The following is a 21,952-nucleotide window of genomic DNA, read 5'->3' as shown; positions in this document are numbered from 1 at the left end:
GGAGGGTGAGACAGAGTCTGGACCGGCAGCTTTGCAGGGGTTCTGACTCCTGAACAGCCTATCAACGTCCTTTTCTTGAAGTGAGAGGGTCGTTGATGAGGTGGGGGAGGAGGGAGCCTCTGTGAGGGCCATATGTGTGGAGGGGGGGCTGTTCTCACTCTAGGAGAGCAGTGCTGTAGGATCACTGTCACATCCTTGCACCAGCCACTGTTGGTGTAAAAACAGATACCTCCACCTTTCACTTTGCCGGAAAGTACATTACCCCAGCTGGTTCCCTTCACTTAGCCTTCTGCTCTGAGCCCTCTCTGTGAACATAGGTTTCTTTCTCTATAGCAGCATAGTTTACACATAGTCAATTCCCAATGAGCAAGCAAAGTTAAATGGAAATGAATATGATCATACTCATCATCAACAAGCGGGTTTTTTCCTAACTGCTAGCTGACCAGGACAACGCCATGCATGCCAGCCTAGTGGTGAGTGAGCTAATCGCGTAAAGTCCTGAACTGAACTGAAAGCAGGTGGCTGTGTGATTTGGCTTTCATGGTGGACATTACCAAGTACCTCACAGAGCTGAATGTCAAGCTCCAAAGTCCTAAACAGCTTCTCAGCTCTCTTTTCAGAAATGTGAAATCATTTTAAGCCAAGCTTTGAAGCTGTGGCAACAGGAATCACTCTGCACTTTCCTACTCTGCAAGAACAAAAGCCAGCTGTGACATCTGAATATGCTGATGAATGTGCAAAACTCCTTCAGGCCTTTGGAGAGAGGTTCAAGGACTTGAAAAGCAAAAACAATGAAGTGAACATATTTGCAACCTCGTTGAATGTGGAACCAGCTGATGTATCAGACAACCTGCAGCTTGAAATTATTGAGCTGCAAAGCAATGATGAGCTCAAAGGTAGAGACAACAATCTCTCTTTGCTTGATTTCTACAAACTGTATCTACATGTGGAGGATTTTCCTTTTCTGAGGAGACATGCTATGAAGTTTGCATCACTGCTTGTGACAACATACCACTGTGAACAGTTCTTCAAAACTGACTCTTGCAAAGACTCGGCTCCTCTCAAGTCTGACTGACCCAAACCTGGACAACCAGCTGTGAGTAGCATCGTCATCACTGCCACCGGACATCAGAGCCTCACCAAGGAGAAACAGCTCCAGCCATCGCATTATGTCAGTCTGATATAATAATGGTTAAAATAATAAGTTAATATTTTTCTTATATATCAACATTCATCATATCAAATGCTGCTAAAACAACTTAACATCAGTGACAATGGAGGAAATAAGATGTACTATCTGATAAATGTTGTCTATGTTAGTTTTATGTTGCATTTTGCTACTTGAACATGACTTCCAACTTATTTCCACTGAATTGTCTCTGCTTTGTCGTTTATAATTTGCCACTTCTATTTTACTGTTAATACATGTTTCCTGTGACATTCCACTGCCTGTTGGAAAATGAGCTTTCCTCACAGGGAAACATAAGTGAAATGAACATACAAAGTAAACGTTTTTCATTGTTCTTATGCATGGGGATGTTGGAGCACAAAACACACCTGATTATTGCTTGAAGTAATGGCCATTGGCTGTCCCACCATGCTTGCTTTTTGGAGTTTTAGTTTATTTCCTACCATCAAAATCAATGAAGAATCGAAACACACTGCTTTGTCTGCCTGTTAAATCAGACTCAACGTTTAAAACAAACTCCTATGTCATGAGCACTATTCAGTAGGTAAACATGTTTATGCAACAACCTTTAAATTCCTCCAACTTAACCCCTAACATTACATTCAAAAGCTAAAAACACATCAGTTATGTACAACCAATGACCTAAGAGCACAAAACACAACATGACTCAACCCTACCACATCCTGTATTGTGTTCCATGTTTTATTTCATCATTGTTACTTGTAAAATATATGTATATATAATATATATAATTGCAACACCATACAAATGAATACATCACATTCTAAATTGACTGAAGATAGATCGACATGTCCAATCAAAATAGTATTCTTGTTTAAAAGACTGTAAAGGATCAGTTCACCCAAATCACCACCCAACACAATAGAAGAAATTTCAATTCTCATTTCAAAATGTACAAGATTTGGAAAGACAATAAGCGTCTTTGCAAAGACAATGTCCACAGGCCTTACAGTGGACAGTCTTACCATTTTCTGCCTTTCCAATAATTTGGCAGAAACTATTTTTCAATCAAAACTGTCCACTGGGAGGTCTGTGTTGTTTTAACCCTACAGGCTGCATTACAAATATGAACTTCTACAGATACATCAGTAGGTTTAGACTTTTTATGGAAGTAAAAAAAGTAGGTAAAAAACATAATTACTAATAAATAATAATTACGACCTCTTCATGACCTCTATGGTTGTCAGGCGTGGCTTTTTTAGTTGATCTTCCTGATCATCTTAACACACTGAACAAGAGCCTACAAGGCAAAGACCAGCTTGGACCGCAACTTTATGTGCACATGAAAGCATTCTGTGTGAGACACAACTACGCAACTTCAATGTCACACACTTCCCCGCACAGCCCGGAATCAAATGTGCTTTTCCAAAGGCCAAGCTTTCTGCTAAAACGGGTAAATATGCGTCTGTGATCACATCTCTCATGGCAGAAGTCAGTCAGCGATTCCAAGATTTTTGAGAAAGAAATCACGCTGTTGCGCTCTGCGAAGGGTTTCTTTCTCACCCTTACACCCTCGTAATGTAATGTAATGTAACTTATAGAATGTAATGTAACTTATAGAAATGCAGTGTGACAATTCTCTCCCTACCCAACTTCTACCGAGCTTGGAAAATAACAAGTTTCCTCTGTTGAGACACCACGCAAAAAGAATGATGAGATGTTCGGCTGAACATACATGTGCGCAACCCTTTTCTCTGTTAACTCAACAAGAGTAGATTGACAACTGAAAGGACCGACAGCCAACTCAGTGACGTCATTTGCACCACAACCACCAAACTTACTCCTGACCTTTTTTTTTTTTATAGAGGGCTGTGAAGGGGGATCATCATCCTGACTAAGGAGCAATCTGAGGCTGCTGTTATGAGAATGTGCTGCCAATCAATTTCGTAACAAAATAAATGGAAAGGTGGAAAGCTGTGATGGATGCTGTTTTTTCTTTAAGCATATCAATTCTCAGACATAATTTACCTACATTTGATTGATTTTGCTAAATTCATTACACCAGAGGTGAGGCAATATACTGTGCCTCTATGGAGTGGCCCAGTCCTTCATATATTTTTCTGTATGTGGCCCTCGGTGAAAAACGTTTGGACACCCCTGGCCTAAACAATGTTTCTGGGACTGACAACACGGCCCAGCCCAGGGGGGTGTACAAGAGGGTAAAGAAAGGCTGAGGATTGAGGTTGAAAATCAAAGGCGGCATGAACGGGCTCTGTGAATGACGTTTTGATGGTGTGAATGTGGATCGGCGGGTCAGAGGAAACCCTGTAGAAGGACAGCGTGCCAGCAGGTTGGTCCAGATAGACTCCCAACCGCCTGGAACGAGGGGTGAGAGAAAACAGGTTGACCTTGTTTTTGCCATTCCAAATGTAATTGCCCTCATTGGAACAAATCAAACTCCAGGACCTGTCATTGTCATGAAGCCTGCGATCATCCACCAACGCCCCCCCACCGCTCTTGTATGTTACCCCAATGGCTAAAGGTTTGAAGAACTCAACCTCCCAGTAACAGCGCCCAGCTAGTCTCTCCTCCAGCAAAAAAAGTATTGAGTTGAATCTCCCAGACGAGTGTGGCTGCTCCTCTTCCCCCAGGTCACCTTTCTATTCTCTTCTGACAGAGACAGGTTTTTGTGCAACATCTTGGAGCCAAAAGTGAAATCGCGGAAATCTGCGGGAAAGACAAACACTTTATTCCATCAACTATTAAAATATCCATATCATCGTTAACGGCAAATAAATAATAATCATAATTTTCAGTGTCAACATCTTAACAAGATTTTGGATTATTGTTTAAGCCAAAATCATCCTTCTATCATCTTTACAGACATACATACATTTCTTGAGGCCTGGCATCATCCGGACAGTTCCACCATGTTCAACACTGAGGAGAGAAACATCAGAGTTGAAAAGCTTTGAGACAAATACTGGAGTTATATAACTAATTAATATGACTCAACTGATGGTTGAACAGTTTCATAATAGGTACATAGTTAGAGTTTGGTCAAACAAGTAACCTTGTTCTGATGTCAGTTAAATGGTAAAGATTCACTGTAAACTGTCTTATTTGTGGCAGTTTAAGGTTTAGCGGCACACTCCTGTCTGGGTTTGTTGCTGTAATCAGCTAATAATGTGATAATTACTTGAGCTCCTTGAGGTGGTAGAGTGGATCTTCCCTCATCTCAGTGAGCTTTTTCACTCCTGAGGCTCCTGGGTGATTGTAACTCAGGTCCAGCTCCCTCAGGTGGTTGGGATTGGACTTCAAAGCAGAGGCCAAATCAGCACAGCCGAGCTCTGTGATCAGACAACCTGACAACCTGTGTGAACGCAGTGATTTGAAGATGAGGTTAGGATGTTTGCGTTTGGGATCAACAAAGTCTGTCTGTCTGTCTGTCTATCTATCTAAACTTTGTAGATTAATGCTACTACTTTTCTGGCAATCTGTTGAGTAGGATGGCTGTGAACTCTATCAGAGCCGCAGTCGTGACAAGCAACTATCCTGTACATATTCCCACGTTGGCCTCATGCAGCCATTCTGTACAACTTAGACAGGCTTCGGTACCTCTGTGGAAAATTTGTGTTATCTGAACTGTCTGTCATTGTGTGGATGGGGAGTGAAACAAATACCTCAGAGTCTCCAGTCTGCAGGATGGACTTTCTAGTCCTGCACAGAGCAGCTTCACTCCTGAGTCGTTCAGGTCCGTGTTACTCAGGTCCACCTCTCTCAGGGGCGAGTGTGGGAACTTCAGGGCAAAGGCCAGGTACTCAACCGACTCTGGAGTCAGTTTACAGTCTGCTAGCCTATCATGGATAATGGTGTTATAATACTAAAAACAGTCAAGAAAGATCACAGCAATGCTGAATTCCTGAGGAGAGTGGAGATCTTTAGTTTTACATATTTGGGCGAGAATATGCTAAATATTATAATGAAAATAAACTCACAAGGCCTTTCTGCTGCACCTCACAGCTGGTATGAGTCTCATTCTGCCTGCCTCTGATGTCTTGTAACTCTTGAGGTCGAACTCATTGAGATCTTTCTCTGACACCTGCAGCATGTAGGCCAATGCTGAGCATTGCATTGGTGTCAGCTCTGTTCCAGAGTGCTCTGTGGATTTCAGATGTTCCTGAATCTCATCTTTGACTGTGTGGTCTCTCATCTCAACCATGGCCTGGAAGAGGTTGATGCACCTGTCTGGTGAGACACCCTTTCTTCGTATGACTTTGAGGTAAGTCAGCATGTTCGTCCTGGTTTCTTGGCCTGGATCTGGTGAGGTTAAAAGGCCCTTTAGGACTCTACGGTTGGATTCATTCGTGAGGCCAAGAAGGAAACGCAGGAAGAAGTCCAGGTGACCATCCTTGTTCTCCAACACTTTGTCCACAGTCATCTTAAGAAGGTCAAGTTCAGTATATTCTTTCTGAAATGGTTGCTTCAGACCGAGGAAGCTTTGGAGTTCCATTGTGTTCTTGTTTGTGCAGCAATCATAGACATACAGAGCTCCAAAGAACTCCTGGATGGTCAAGTGCACAAAGCACAAAACCTTCTTCTGGGAAAATATTTCTTCTTCCCTAAGAATTGCGGTGCAAAACCCTGAGTAGACAGATGCCTCTCTGATGTCAACACCGCATTCTTCCAGGTCCTCCTCATAGAAAATGCGATTGTTCTTCTGGAGCTGAACGAATGCAAGTTTCCCAAGTTTTAGAAGAAATCCTCTTTGTGTCTTCAGAGGCTTCTCTTCATTTTTCTTTTTGCCATACTTCCTATTTCTGCGTTTTGTCTGGGCAAACAGGAAGCGTGCTAACATTTCCGTCAGTGTTTGAGGAATTTCAGCTTTCTCATCTCCTCCAAATGTTTCCTTAAATAATAGGGCAGACATCCAGCAGAAGATTGGGATCTGGCACATGATGTTGAGACTCTGTGAGGACCGAATGTGCTTAATGATCCTGTCAGCAAGGCTCGGATCATGACAAAACCTCTTTTTGAAATATTCCTCCTTCTGTGGGTCGGTGTACCCTCTTATCTCTGTCGCCATGTCTACCAACTGAGCAGGGATCTGACTGGCTGCTGCAGATCGGGAAGTTATCCAGAGGAGAGCATCTGGAAGCAGGCAACCCTGGATGAGGCTGGTAAGGAGATCACCCACAGATGCAGTGTCAGTGACAGATGTTATTCTCTTGTTGTTCAGGAAGTCCAGCTGATCTCTGCTTTCATCCAGGCCATCCAGGATCACTATCACCCTGGCTCTGCTGTAATCCTCCTGTGTCAAACCTCCAATTCCAGGGTGAAAGTCAGTCAGGAGCTTGTGCAAGCTTTTCATACCTGAACTCAAATTCAGCTCTCGGAAAGCGAGACAGAACACTAAGTCTGTGTCCTGGTTTGCTTCTCCCTCAGCCCAGTCAAGAATGAATTTCTGCACTGAGAAAGATTTTCCAATACCTGCAATCCCCTTCGTCAATACAATTCTCGGGGGTTTCACTTGACTTGCCAAAGGTTTGAAGATATCACAAAGGCTCACTGTATTTTCACACGGTTGTTGCTTTCTCTGCACTATGTGGCTGATTTCGTGTTCTTCAAACTGCCACTGAAGCCCTCCAGTTGTGATGTGGAGAGATGTGTAAATGCTTTTCAGGGCTGCTGTTCTTTTGTCTTCATCACCTTCAGACAACAAAGTAAATTTCTTCTTCATTGTTTCCCTCAGTGTTGTTGTTGCTTCCCAAACAGGCTTGTCCCCTGGAACAGTCAAACAAGTATTTTTGCAATGTACGTTCTGTGTTCTTGTTCTCTCAGCACCGACATTATACTCTGGTTGACGGTCAAAACAGTGACATCCAGTGGTCATAATATTAAATACTTTTATTTTACAAGGAACTAAGACATATATCCTGCTACAGGAGGTAAAGACTGACCCAGCCACAAAGTTACAATGGTTGCTTTTACTACAGAAGTCAATTTACTTCAATTATTTTATTATGTTGTTAACTGTTCCTAACAGAAACTTGTAAGCATTTTGTTACTTTTAAATGGGTTAGTACTGTGTGTGATGATATGATACGAAAGGGATCAAACTTGCTGTCATATCAATAAGCAATAATTACTAGACAAGAAAAAAGGTTATTAACGTATTCCGACATTCTCGTCGTTTTTTTTATACTTTAGTAATGGTTAATAAACAGGATGCAGGTGACTTTGACTTACCGTCGTCTGTACCAGCATTGGCGTCTGGAATGGTTATGGACGTCTCTCCAGACATTTGGCTTCTGGGAGAACAACACCACAATGTTGTTACATTGCAGTCACAAATGCATTCACCAGTTTCATTATAACGATGATGAGATGGTTGACTTACAGAGCAGAATAAATATAAACTAAAAAGCAAGAACAACAAAGAAATTCTTCGAGAAAATGGTCATTGGGTCTCTTAAATATTAAATACATAAATAAAGGTGATTTCTTTTGATCCCCGAGGGGAAATCAAAATAATTATATTGCTTCCGCTTGAAATTAAGTAATTCTTGCATCTTTAGTCCTGCTGATTTAGAGACATTATGTGTTTGTGTAGAAGGACTTAAAGTGCTTTGAGAGGTGAGATGTTTCACTTACTTCTGAAATTCTATAGGTTCACTCATGGACCAATCACTCTTCAAAGAGATCAAACTGGGTGTTGTTGATGCAGTTGATTTATGCCTTTTACATGTCAGACCTGTCAACTCCTTTTCTGGGTCTGCCTGTGCTGAGGAGCTGCAATTAGATTCGACCAAAAGAAAAAATGCACAGACATAAAGACACATGTATGTTTTACTAGATACAAATTACTGTAGATATATATAACATAAGAACAATAGTGAGGTGGTTGAATAAATATAAACTAAAAAAAGCAGGAACAACAACGAAATTCTTCAAGACAATGATCAATGGTTCTCTTAAATATTAAATACATAAATGATGTAATCAACAAGTAATTCCTGTATCTTAGTCCTGCTAATTTAGAGACATTATGTGTTTGTGTAAAAGGACTTAAAGTGCTTTGAGAGGTGAGATGTTTCACTTACTTCTGAAATTCTGTAGGTTCAATCATGGACCACTCACTCTTCAAAGAGATCAAACTCGGTGTTGTTGATGCAGTTGATTTATGCCTTTTACATGTCAGACCTGTCAACTCCTTTTCTGGTTCTGCCTGTGCTGAGGAGCTGCAATCGACCAAAACAAAAATGCACAGTTTTTTAAGACAAATGTATGTTTACGAGATACAAATTACTGCAAATATATAACATAATAAAACATAATAAAGTCAAAGTACAAACAGTGTACAGCTATAACAGTTATTTAATTATATAGATTTCATTGAATGACTAAAATGCTCTCAGCAACTTCACAATCATCCTGCCTACATGCTTTATTTGTTTACATATGTCAAAACAAGCTGAATCTCACCTGACTGACAGCTCGCTCTGTGTGCTGTTCGCCTGATCGGTCATGTCAGCCTCAGAGGGCGTGTCAGGCTCAGAGGGCGTGTCAGCCTCAGAGGGCGTGTCAGGCTCAGAGAGCGTGTCAGCCTCAGAGGGCGTGTCAGGCTCAGAGAGCGTGTCAGCCTCAGAGGGCGTGTCAGTCCTAGCTCGCTTCATCCCTTTCCGGCTCCTGTTGTCAAGGCTCAAGGCTGCAGCGCACAAAACACACAAAGAAAAACTCTTCATCCGAATTTGTCTCTCATGTTCTGGCAGGTTTACAGTCTATCTGTTAACCTAGATGATTGATAAGTTCTGCGCCTGCCCACCGCAAGCAAATATCTGCAGTCAACTCTTGGCCAGATTTTATCTTGATTAAACTACGAAAGAACTGAAAGACGCATTTACAAACTTGCTGATCTGAACGTCTCAACTACCATAGCACGATAGACATTCAGACGGCATTCACAGCTCGCAGCTTCCCCGCACCGCTCCAAATAGACGCCGCCGGCCGGACGAGCTCGGTCGGCGTGTCTGCTCTGCCAAGCTGGGAATTTTAGCGATGTTGTGGGTCTGTAAAGCCCTTTGAGACATTGTATGGGCTATGTAAATCAACTGACTTGACTTCGTGTAGCGACTTTTAGAAAAGCCAAATGGCTACTTTCCTTACTGAGGTAACACTTACCTGCTAACCGAAGCTAATAGGCTGGCCGGGGCTTTATTCAGTCAAACAGCGCTCTTTCAGGTCTACGCTGTAAAAGTGCCGCTTTTATCCATTTCACAGCGTGCCTGAGGGGCGTGTCAGTGATACACTTCCGCTCATTGGCTCACGGCAGCACACACTGTGGGCCGCACACTGTGGGCCGCCCACATCGTTGTTTCACAGCGTGCCTGAGGGGCGTGTCAGTGATACACTTCCGCATCGGTGGGCCGCCCAGATCGTCGTTTCACAGCGTGCCTGAGGGGCGTGTCAGTGATACACGTGTCAGTGATACACTTCCGCACACACTGTGGGCCGCACACTGTGGGCCGCCCAGATCGTCGTTTCACAGCGTGCCTGAGGGGCGTGTCAGTGATACACTTCCGCTCATTGGCTCACGGCAGCACACACTGTGGGCCGCACACTGTGTGGCCCAGTGTGCGGCACACTGTGTGGCCTGTGCGGCACACAGTGTGCACAACACATCGGTGGGCCGCCCACATCGGTGGGGGCATGTCAGTGCTCGCCGTGAGGGGCGTGTCAGTGCTCGCCCCTCAGCACTGGGGCGTGTCAGTGCTCGGGGCTCGCGGTAGCACTGTGGTAGCGGTCGCACTGTGGCACCACAAACCTAGCGGTCACACCACACAGTGCTGCCGTGAGCAGGCGTGTCAGTGATGGGTCATGCAAGTCATGCAAATCAGAACAGCCGATGATGAGTCAAAGCTGGCTCCCCAGTGGTTACCTTTCGCTGCTCACATTGGCTCAGTTCTCCTCATGGCAGCACTGTGTGGCGTTTAGTGTTTAGTACATTACGATCATTTTGGCAGTCGCTTTTATCCAATCAAAGCGACCCACAGTACTTTACCACCTTTCGCAGAGATAGGAGCAATTGAGGGTTCGGTACCTTGCTCTGGGGCACCTCGGCAAGGGCTCGAACCGGCGACCCTTCAGTTCCCAAGCGGAAGCACTACCCACTGAGCCACTGCCTCCCAATGATGCAAAGATGTGAAGATGAAGGAAGGAAGGATCTCCGCTGACACTGTCTTTGCTTGTATAATGGGGTTTTATTATACAAAGTACAGCATCATAACAAGCACCATGGAGCGCTTGTGAGAGACTCTGCAGCCGGAATGAGTCGCTCCCGAACTCTGACTTTCAGACGTATTTATACAGTTGATTGTCACTCAAGAAAAGACCCGTTCAGTGGATATTGACAAACCACCTGGGACCCCTGTAAACACTCCGTGACCATCCTGAGGGTAATAGTTCACTTTATAACGGCCATAAACTGTCATCTGTATGTCAGCTGTTTAAGCCCAAGGCTTAAACTGTTCTGTGCAATTTACATTCCTTGTCCAGTTTAGACTAGCTTGAGGTCCACTTTCCCTTTGTCCATTGTCAGCTGTAAGGCCTTCCCTAGTAGAATGAATATATGTTCTTATTGAGATGCTAGATCACAGTAAAATATACCACACTAGCTGATACTTTAACGTAGGTTTCTGCAGCGATCGTTTGAGTTTCTGCGGCGCCGAATTGTGTAAAAACCTTTACATTTGCCGTTTAAAAAAAACAAAAAAGGGCAAAACCGTCTGTCCCGTCCCCCCTCAGTTGGTGAGTGAGACAGCAGACAGTGGTGAGGAGGAGAGTGCGTCGGAAAAACACGTAAATTTACACCCGTAAACGAAGCAGCATCTGGCTGTAGTTTAAAAATATAGGAAATAGCAGAGCAGAGAGCCTTCACTGTAAAATGAAAATAACAGTAAGAGCAGGTTCCACCACAAACCTGCACAGACACATCAGAACTATCCATCCCACAGTGCAGTTGGAGGATAGAGGGCAAGCTGGCTCAACGTCTACTAACCCTGGTGTGTCTGGTCCCAAACCAACAACAACTGCTGCAGCATCCACTAGTAGTGCAAGTATAACCCCTCCTACTGCAACTCAGAGCAAATAGAAGTCAGTTTATAACAAAGCAGATGACCCCAGCCAAACAGCATAGTGTTGATGAGGAGTTGGCCAAAATGGTTGCCACTGATTTCCAGCCCTTTTCCATTGCGGAGGACAAAGGTTTTAAAGTTTAAAGTTTTGTTAAAGACTTAAATCCCACTTACACTCTACCCAGTAGAAAAACACCATCCAGTACAATGATCTCAAAACTATATGTCACAGAACGTGCATTATGGCAAGACAGGGTGAAAAAAGCTCCATCAGTTTTCCTGACAACTGACTGCTGGACCTCCACAACCACCGGCTCTTTCATGTCTGTCACTTGCCACTTTGTTGAAAATTACAAGATGACATCTTGCCTGCTGGACTGTTTTGAGTTCATCTACAGACACACTGCAGAAAACTTGGCAGAGGAGCTATGAGGAGTGGCAAATGAGTGGCAAGTACAGGACAAAGTGCTGTGCTGTGTGAGTGATAATGCTGCAGACATCACCAAAGCCATAAACATTCTGAAGTGGACCCATGCACCACCCATGTCTGGCGCATACATTAAACCTGATGATAAGAGGCCTGAAGCTTTTACCCTGAAGGTGGTGAAAACAACCTTGGACAAGGTTAAGGCTATTGTGGAGTTTTTCCACAGAAGCACAGTTGTTGTTGTTGTTCATTTGTTTTTGTGGTAAATTAAAAGAAAAGTTTGATTCAAATATAAAACAAAAGTAAGAATGCCTGCTTTTGTAACAGAACAAATGAACAAACTTCCCATTACGTGTGCGTGTTGCGTCTTTTATAATCACATTTTCAGTTTAAGGCGGAGTTTGACAGGAGGGGCAATCCTCTAACCTAATGGCAACAGGGAAAGAAAGTTTTCAATCCAATACTTTCACCACAGAATGGGAGGCCGCTGCTTTGGCATCATTATTCTAGATATCTGGATGACATCTGGGTAATTTGGACACACTCAAAGAAGGTTTCTAACTGTTTTTGAACATTCACCCTGAATAATCATAATCAGGTAGCACAGCCTACTTGCAATAGAATAGAAAATCCTAATTTGGGCAATATGGGAGGCTGGAGACACCCGTCAATGAAACGTGACACTTTAAAGAGCAATCATTTATCAACACACATTACAAAATATGAAATTATCAACTTTGGTCTTGTCTTTTCACTTCCAACAGTGAGTCAATGTTTCAATTTAGTGGGCATCAAGAGAAGCTGCATGTTGAGACTTCACCTCAGACTGTGCAACAAAAACTACCAGACAACAAATTGGACGTTTAAATATGATGTGTGGTGTTAATTCATTCAGGACAACCAAAAATCAATTCAGTTCAACTTTTATTTATATAGCTCCAAACCAACATAGGTTATCTCAAGGCACTTCAATCGCTTGAATTACATTTTCATGATATAATCAATAAAGATTACTCAGCAGTTATTTATTACCTTCATCATCTGGGACAATCCAGAGAATTATAATGATACTCTGTATGATTTTAAAATGAATGCAGTTGCTGCTGTTTTCAATTGGCACTATTTGACATTCATTTGTAAATATGCATGATATTCAAACTTCCTCAATCTCATTGGTTTGAAACAACGATAAGTATAAATGCTCCAAACTTCCACAGCCATCATGGTACCTGAAGAACAGTGTGAATGTGAAAAAGGAAGTCGGTTAAGTATTTTGTAATTTAGTCGTGAACTTTAGATCCAAGGGTAGAATTATCATCAAGACACACAGAAGATTGTACAGTGGCTGGTGTGGATGTGTGTTTGTGTCTCTAGCATTTCTCCTTCTCTGTGGACATTCTCCCATCATGCCATGCTTCTCTGGTGTTCCGTAGGGCCTTCGTCCTCTCAGGGTCCACCACCACGTAGTCCACGCGGGCATGGTGGCCACGTGTTCGCCCCTCACCTGCTCTGCCGCGCTCATCGCCGCGCTCATTGCCCCCTGCCCCACCGTCTGCTGTGCAATTTTTCTAGAAAAGTAAAGACGCAAACCAGAAATGGGGCTGTTTGAAAAATTCAGCATGACAGGAGTCCGGATTGGACTATCATCTTTGAGGGATGGATCTTCTGGACCTTTGATCCAGCGGTTGAGGATAGTTAAATAAGTTCTGTTGTCTGTGTCAGGCTCAGAACTTATCAATCAATCATTTTAAAGCTTAAAAAAAGGTTCATCCAGCTTGGGAGAGAGAGCTAAAGAGAGAAAGAGAGCAGAGGTACCTGTCTCTCAGGTGTCGCTCGGCCAGTGTGGAGGTCCAGGTCCAGGTACTCCACCTGTTTGTCGCCTCTGGCTGGCCTTTGTAAAGGGCTGCTGGCTCCGCCCTCTGAGGCCCTGTGCAGCATGAGTCTCAGAGACTGAATGACACACACACACACACACACAAACACACACACACACACACACACACACACACACGCACACGCACACGAGAAGACAAGAAGATGGAGACAACCAAGTTAGTTCTAGATTGAGTGAAAGAAAGACAAAAACGTGGCAGGAACCCAGGAAGGATAGAGAGATGCAAGGATGAAAGATAGGAAAGGGGAAGGGAAGGAGAGAAGGAATGGAGGATGTCTGGAAGGAGACAGAAAGGAAAGAGGGAAGGAAAGAGGTAAGACAGGAAATACAGTGTCCATACCTGCTCTCCAGCGCTGAAGCTGAGGTTTGAGGTCGTCATGGCGACGTAACTGTCATCAGGGTCATCAGAGTCGGACGATGGGGAGGAGCTGTGGGCCGAGCTTGCCCTGACTGACTGAAGACTGGACAGACTGAAACACACACACACACTCTATATTTGCTGGTGTGGTTTCCTACTTATTAAGTAGAAATGGATAGCAGCTATCAATCACCACCACACGAGGGCAGTGTAACATCAAAATAGAACAACTTGTTCAAAAAGCCACATGTTTCATGCTCTGACACACATTTACCTCCCCCACTGCATAAAACACATTATATATCACACACACACACACACACACACGCACACACACAAACACACACGCTTACTCTCGTGTGAAGGTTCGAGTGACAGGCGAGCGGACAGGGGGTGGGACTTCCTGCCATTCCTGCTGCATTTGAGTGATGTCCAGAGGAGCTGGTTTCACTGGGAGAGACAGAGAAGAGGCAGAGAGAGAGCAAGAGAGAGGGGGGAGAGAGAGAGAGAGTGCAGTACAATCAATACTGTTTCTAAACCTGTGTTGTGTGTGTTTGTGTGTGTCTGGACTGCAGCCTTGTTGAGTGAAGTGGAAGCAGGCAAATAATTAAGACTGAAGGAGAGCGAGAGGAAAGAGAAATGGCTGTTGGGGAGAACCTCAAAGAGAAAGACTGAAGGACGTTTTCAGGATGTGAAAGAGTGCCAGAGTTTCACATGCAATAAGCAGGACCACAACCTGATCCTACAGCAGAACTGCCAGACTGAACCATCAGCTGATCATTTTAACAGACTAACACAAGCAAATGTCATTGACTTTTCTGCTGTCCTCATATTATCTTTAAGCAATAAGGAGACATCATCTGCATATCTGAATATATGCGAGCTGTGCTAGCAGTTTGTACCTCTGGGTTTGTGTGTCGGTTCTCCACCAGTCTGAGTTTTACTTCCATCCACAGGTGGAGTGGCACAAACCCCTGTGGTGACACAACAAACGATGAGTCAACAAATTAGTTTTAGTCACCGATATCACACAATCACTAGTTAACCTCACCTATCCGCTGTGGTTTCAGGTTGCGGTGGACTGGAGGGGGCATCGCTTCCACCTCGGCTCCACCAGAAGCATTCACTGGATTCTTTCGAAGTGGCGGGGTGACAGGAGCGACGGGGGTCAGCGGGGAGTTCCGAAAGCCCATATGAGCCGGCGGGGGTACCTGCCTCCCCAGGGAAGCCTGCTCGCACAGGCCGGGGGGTGGGTGAGAGGGAAGGCTCGTGGAGAGAGGGGTCATTGGGACGTAGTTGGGGTAGCAGGGGTCAGAGTTCACAGAGGAAGAAGGTGGAGGAACTCTGAAGCAAAAGAGGGAGAAATGAGGAAAGACAACACTGAAGTTAGCTTCTGGTTCTATTAGTGGAAACAGCGTAAAATAAAGTCATGAGTCTTCGATAACCTTGGTGCTACCGGAGGCTCGGTGGGGGTGGCGCTCATGGGAACGTAGTTCTCATCCACATCGCCTTCTTCACAACAAACACTCCCCAGAGGAACCAAGCCTTTATTTATCTGAGACAGAGGAAATCACATATATAGAAACATCATATAGGTAGTTCAGATAATTGTAGTGTTTCACCATTGTCGCTTCATTACTTATGTTAGGTTTTCAAACATTATATTTATGCCATAAACGACCATGTTACCATCTAGTGCAGAGGTGGGCATTGCATAATCCAGTGGTTCCCAACATTTTGCTGCAGGGAGACGCAAGTATTGGGTCACGTCGAACACGTTTGCATGTTGGCAATACAGAAATTATATAAAAAATAAAAGGAAGAAAGGGCAAAAATGCATTCAGTGAGCATTAGGGGAATGTATGCAATAGCTTTTACAGGTCATTTATGTAAACTCACCCGTTTGTCAAATTTAAAACTCATTGTGGCCCTTGAGCCAAAAAGTTTGCCCACCCCGGATCTAGTGGCTACGATAAGGGGGTATAGTGATGGATAGAGTGCTTAAGTCAAACGTGACAGTTTGGGGGTGGAAATTAAAACCTTCAACGTAAGTGGAAAAACCATAGTTGTGCATGGTATGAACCACAATTGAGCATATAATGAGGACCAATTTAGCTCTAGTTTTAAGTTGTGTTTAACAATCAATGTGACAACAATCATCTATAACAAATGTTTGTGGGTTGAAAATTGAAATTGAAAAAGTATTTATTTAATTTATGTCCCAACAAACTCTGCTTGCTTTACCTGTCTGTGTGCAGCCTGGTGTAGCAGCAGTGTTAATCCTCGGCAGCCGCATCTCAACTTTTTCCCCACCTGCTTCTGTCCCTCCCTCCCTCCTCTCCGACTCAGAGGTGGATCTGGGAAGTGTGGCCGAGCCCCTGTTTGAGCTCTCTCCCTGGGCTGCGACGGCCAGAGGCTTTGGTGGCCGTGGAGGTGGAGTTGGAGTGGACGCGTGGAACTCTGCCTGCCTTTGGGAGTCCACGCTTGGGGTGGAGGAAAGGCAGTGCGCAGGGCGTGGCAGGGGATTGGACGCTGGACGGGGGATTTGGTAGCCGCCGATAATGTTTGAGTGGATACTTGAATGCCAGCCAGAGTGTGTGTGCATGTCATCACCAAGCGATGTCCCCACAGGACGTAGATGGAGGTCCAGGGAGTGTTTCCTGGGGTGAGGGGAGGGGTGACAGCGAGGTTTACCCGTCCTTTGCTGGAAGTTAGAGGTCAAGCTAGTGTCCTGTAATTGGCTGAGAGGACTGGACACTGTGGAAACATTCCAAGGGGCCATCCTAAAACCAGAGGAGAAGGAGGAGGAGGAGGATAAAGGGAATGGAGAAGAGGATGAGGACGAAGAGGAGGAGGGAGGTGGGCAGAGGTTGCCATTGTAATCAGTGTCCAAAGAGGAGGAGGAACCAAGGGGACGGAAAAAGTGAGAAAAAGCAAAGAAAATATGATTAAGTAGCTCTCTTTCTACCCATACTCCCTTGCGTTGGTTTCCAGTGTTTGAGGCTGCGTGTGTTTACCTGATGTGACTCTGGCAGTGCGATAACCACAGGTTATCTTCTTCTGTGGTTCTGTCAGTCTCCAGGTGTGCCAAGCTCACAGGGTCATAAGGGGGTGGGGCAGACCTGGTTGCCACGGCGATGGGGACAGTGCTGCTGGTTGTGGTTGTTGTGGAGCCAGAGACAGGAAGTCTCTCTAGAGTTGCAAAAACAAGAGCAGTGACCAAATAATTGACCAAAATTACAATAAATATAGCACTTAGTCGCAATTGTCCTGCAGGGAATTCTGGGCAATGGAGCGTACCTTTGGAGCATTAACTTTATGTTTGTCAATCAGCAAAAATGTTTATGTGCGGATTCATACCAAAACAACTAACACCCTTTGAATTCAAGCCCTTATTACAGTGTGCCCTGAAGAACAAGATGATTAAGGGGACTTCCAGGTTCCCTTACATAGCACTGGACAAATGGAAAGGATAGGAAGGAGAATAGCGACTATTCTTCCTCAAAGAACGTGCCTCCCCATGAACATGAATGCTCCTGAAACAAGCAATGTATTCTATGCGACGCTGACCGCCAGAATGAGCTCAGTATAACAAGAAACAAGAGTGTTTCCTCTGTGCTTAAGTGGTTAAACTCCCCACCACTTTATCACAAAAGTGATAAAGTGCACAGAAGCCTCCACCCTGAAACACACAATGAACTTGATGTGAGGTGGATTCATGTCCTCATAATGCAGGTGAGTCCCCACAATGTTACTGGATTGTCCAGATGACATGATGAATACATCGTCACTCAATCCCTCACACACACAAATACACACAGAGTCTCATCCATCTTTCTCTTTGCATGTTCTCTATCATGAGTAGTGAGGGACGTGTTACTGTTCTTTCCATGATACGCCTTGGTTATCTTCAAAACAAACCGCTCTGTGGGCTAAAATATGTGTTTCAGTGCTGGTAACTATAGCAGCAACCTCCATCCATCCTATACACTGAAATCTCACATTAAATGGACTTTCAAAGAAAACTGTATTACCAACTTACGAGTTGCCCTTAGCAACCATTGTTTTGTGGTGTTGTCATAGTTGGTGAGCAAATCACACCAATATTCGCCAGCATCGCCTGTCCTGACGAAGAGCAGATGAAGCCTGATGTGGCCTTTCCTCAGATTGTCTTTGTCGCATTGAATCCTTCCTGCAAACTGCTCATCCTGAGTCTTCGGCTCCTCAACACCATTGTCCATGTGATAAAGAACCTTCTGTGGTGTCGACTTGAACATACAGAGGTGGTTGGTGAGGAAGAGCCCTCCATTGATCAGGATGTCCCAACTGATTGTAATGTTATTGTTCTCCTCTGCCTCTGGGTCTGAAACAGTTCCTCAGCAACGTCCCCTGTGTTGGAAAAGGAGACACAAAAGAGACATGAAGAACACCTTCAACTGCACTTCCACTTCCATTGACCTGCCTTTTGTCCGTCTTAGCAGATGTATAACTCTCTAAGGGCGAGAGTAATATCATGTGATATTATTGGAAGCTCAGCATGGGAGGCACCATGGGAGGCAGTAGCTCAGTGGCTAGAGCTTCCGCTTGGGAACCGGAGGGTTGCCGGTTCGAGCCCCTGCCTAGGTGCCCCTGAGCAAGGCATTGAACCCTTAATTGCTCCCCCCTCTGCGAAGGGTGGTAATGTAAGTCGCTTTGGATAAAAGCGTCTGCCAAATGCTCGTACTGTAATGTAATGTAATCACCACAGACATTGGACGTCAAGGCAAGAAGAAGTATGCAGATCATGTCGCCCTGCAGAGGACAACGACACCAAAGGCCAGATTCAGTCAGTATGTTTACATCCACATTTAGTCTGCCTACTCTAATTAAGGCCAAAAATTCATTCTTTCCAGCATCATGTAAAGATTGGAATCTGCATAAAGCAAAGTAACATTACTCTAATCATCATGTCGATTAGGCACAATGCATCACATAATGCCATTGGTAACTCTGGCCATTTATATGTTTTACACACATTTTTGCCTTACTCACATTGCAGACAAATATCAGAGTATAATTGATGTGCAGTTACCGTAATAAGGGTTAATCCTTCCGTCATAAACTGTGGAATATGTTATTTGTTGGCACCGTCAGCCCATGACTATGTGACTTGCAGGTAGATACTGCACTGAAATCTTTTGGGTGCATTACATCAGCCAGGCCAAGCTGAAAAGGAAAACGTCTGGTTTAATATTTTCTATTCGCTTTTGACTGTTATCATAACCTCATATTCTTTTCAATTATTATTACCAAATTAGTCGTAGCAGTGTTACCAAAATATGACACACCTGCTAAACACTAAGTCCTTATGGGTCAGGCTCACAATTTATCATTCAACCCATAGACAGCTAGTGTAAATAGAAATATACATATAGATTTACATGGCAGCTGAAAAAGAGCTCTATCATAGAAAACTAAGGTAATATACAGTATTTGTGAATTGTATTGTTTACATATTATCAAGGAGGAAATCAAAACTTGTACAGACTGTTAGAGCATTAAATGCACCCCAACACCACAACTGCTTTGTAAATTAAAGGTTTGAGTCAGTTCTTACCTGTTTAGGTAATAAAGCTGTACCACGAGTTTGTGTCTGTCAGAACTGTCAGAAACAAGTGCATAATGAGGAAGCAGCTCTAGTCTAATGTGATGCCTCAACCTCGTGACCGGTTTAAAGCCTTGAGGTTGTGTCTACCTTAAACTGAACCGACTGCTTAATAACATTGGAGAAACATGAACTTCATAGTATATTGTTCATGATCACAAAGCAGGGCTGTGCTGATGTTTCAGTTTCCTCTTACAACTTTTTCACACAAAGTACAAGTACAAAGAATAGAGCATTGAGATCATTTACCCCAACAAATGCTGGCCCCGAAACACACAGATCACACAAACACAACCCACTCAGAAATAAGATGTATTTATTATTTCTGTACATTGTCCACAGTATCCAACAGGTTCATATACCATATTGTCTCTGGTATCATTCAAAGCAGTGACATCACTCCCCATATACTGTACCACACCTGATGGTACAGTATATGGGGCCGGTACGAACCGTAACCTTCTGCCATTACAGGCAACTAAAATGTACTGAAACTACAAAATGCACCAGTGTACATTCCTTTAACCATGTTGCAAAGATCTGGACTTAAATTTTATAAGTCATAACTTTTTAACAAAACATATTTTGATGATTTACTGCTCACATAACAATATGGTCAGTGTGCAGGAGCCTTGTGAAACACAGCATCAGTGCAGGTTAGGTGTAACAGATTGGGTCCCACCCAGGGAAAACCCAAACAAGTCAGACTCACTTCACATCAGTTCCCCACACATGCCAACCGCTATCACAACATTCAAAACCTTCAAAACATTTATCTGTCACATTCACATACATCAACAATTTGTAACTGTAAAAGGTTGTTTGTCATAGTTAATTGACAATTCACCAACTTATGCAGGAACAATCAGGATACATTCGGTCTTGCTTGCTCCCAGATTACCTCTGAAGAAGCCGCGGACCTGAGCGGTTCCATATGATTCACCAAAATAACCAAAAAGACTCTGACACTATAACGTTTGATACGCGAAAATAAACACATTCCCATCCCCATGATACTGTGACAATTAACACAGACATCAGTGAGCTAAATGGGTTAAGTATCTTTTTTGCATAAAAAAACTTATACCAAAACTATCAGAACAATACTTTTTTTGAACTTTTAAGAAAGAATGCCTTTCACTGTCTCAGCAGGCTCAGAAATTCTTCTTTCCAATTCATGCACACTTCACATAAGTAAACACTTCACATAAGTGAACACTTCACGTAATTGCATAGACATGCAAGTTTCATATGACACATTAGGCAGCGCAGAGTGCAGGGCAGCTTATTGCCCCGTCACGTGAGGTAAGCCTTTGTGCTCCATTTCAAACATTTTTCTTTAGTTGTCTCCTAACTTATGGTCACACAAAATATTTGACCACATACAGCTGCAGGATCTGGCTTTAGTGTCAGAATAATGCTTTGTTAGCATCAGTCAGAGACTTTGCTTCACTCCTGCCTCAGTGCTGGTGAGTCATGAGACTAAAATGTTGCCAGTTAGATGGCAAAACCAGTAAAAAACGATCAGCTGCCTCATTGCAGAACGAGGTTATAGAACATTTGTGCATCTGTAATGAATTACACTGTTGCTGTAACCCACCGGATTGAGGTCAGTTTATAACCAATACATCAACAAACTCGACCGAGCACCATCATAGATACTTGGCTCAGAGTGTAACTATACTACTATAGTATACTACAGTAGTGAACTATCCCTGCACATTAAACAGTGGAACCACTTCCTTTGCCTCAGTCCAGAGCGTTAAACAAACGCCGAGCTGAGGTAAGTTGAAACTGTAAACATTTGACAACCATATGATAACATCTAACCATATAAAACATGATGATATAAAGTTCACTGCCTGAGAGCAAAAAGCAAACAGAGACAGATGACGACTACGACTAAGGCAAACCCTGCTAAGGCAGCATAGTGATTCCTTCCTTGGCGCGCCGGCTCTGGACTCTCAGCTGTGGGTTGTTTGCTTGCCGCTGTGAAAAGATCAAACAAACACCAATCAGACCAGTCAAACTCATAATAATACCAAATAATCTGGGTGTGTTACTTCGAGTAAGTGTACTTTGAAGTTTCTCTTGCACAAATACAAGAGCCAAAAATCACAACATGGACTTACTGCTTACAGCGAGGTCACACGTCTTGAAGTGCTCATTGGACCCAACCATGACGACACACTGATACATGCCCGAGTCGCTGGGCCTCAGCTGCCTGATCCAACATTCCACCTTTCCACTCTCCTTAACATCACACCAGGCTCGCCCCCTGTAGAGCTGGTCTGGAGACTGCAGGTCCTCGTTGCCGTCTGTAAATCTGAAAACGGTCCTCAGGGG

General features: G+C 43.8%; 2 protein-coding genes and 1 long non-coding RNA gene across 5 annotated transcripts; all 3 read right to left on the bottom strand.

Annotated features, from left to right (window-relative positions):
* Positions 1-1,870: 1,870 nt before the first annotated feature.
* On the bottom strand, positions 1,871-8,874 carry LOC143010665 (NLR family CARD domain-containing protein 3-like). Its single transcript, XM_076163131.1, is given in 10 exon segments — positions 1,871-3,741; positions 3,744-3,877; positions 4,044-4,090; positions 4,350-4,523; positions 4,834-5,007; positions 5,149-6,934; positions 7,400-7,461; positions 7,805-7,942; positions 8,254-8,391; positions 8,636-8,874. Coding segments are annotated over 10 exon segments (3,273 nt in total). The 5' UTR covers positions 8,827-8,874; the 3' UTR covers positions 1,871-3,312.
* Positions 8,875-12,807: 3,933 nt separating this feature from the next.
* Positions 12,808-16,670, bottom strand: LOC143010676 (GRB2-associated-binding protein 1-like). The gene is made up of 8 exons (XM_076163163.1): positions 16,207-16,670; positions 15,408-15,517; positions 15,014-15,306; positions 14,865-14,936; positions 14,316-14,412; positions 13,945-14,074; positions 13,526-13,660; positions 12,808-13,278 (listed from the first exon to the last, which is right to left on the bottom strand). Exons 1-8 carry the CDS (start codon positions 16,570-16,572, stop codon positions 13,081-13,083), a joined length of 1,401 nt encoding a protein of 466 aa, XP_076019278.1. The 5' UTR covers positions 16,573-16,670; the 3' UTR covers positions 12,808-13,080.
* Positions 16,671-17,161: 491 nt separating this feature from the next.
* On the bottom strand, positions 17,162-19,608 carry LOC143010682 (uncharacterized). 3 transcript variants are annotated; one of them, XR_012964833.1, is made up of 5 exons: positions 19,559-19,608; positions 19,034-19,167; positions 18,705-18,753; positions 18,005-18,351; positions 17,162-17,644 (listed from the first exon to the last, which is right to left on the bottom strand). It is a non-coding gene; the product is annotated as an uncharacterized LOC143010682 (long non-coding RNA). The 3 variants fall into 3 exon arrangements; XR_012964831.1 differs by lacking the exon at positions 17,162-17,644 and adding an exon at positions 17,662-17,887 and having other exon boundaries at positions 17,997-18,351; XR_012964832.1 differs by lacking the exon at positions 17,162-17,644 and adding an exon at positions 17,662-17,887.
* Positions 19,609-21,952: the final 2,344 nt, after the last annotated feature.

Source organism: Genypterus blacodes, unplaced genomic scaffold (genome assembly GCF_046128005.1).
Source record: "Genypterus blacodes isolate CSIRO-AG114 ecotype Tasmania unplaced genomic scaffold, CSIRO-AGI_Gbla_v1 ptg000129l_1, whole genome shotgun sequence".
In the NCBI taxonomy this organism is placed as follows: domain Eukaryota; kingdom Metazoa; phylum Chordata; class Actinopteri; order Ophidiiformes; family Ophidiidae; genus Genypterus; species Genypterus blacodes.
This window is presented reverse-complemented; position numbering and strand designations above follow the sequence as displayed.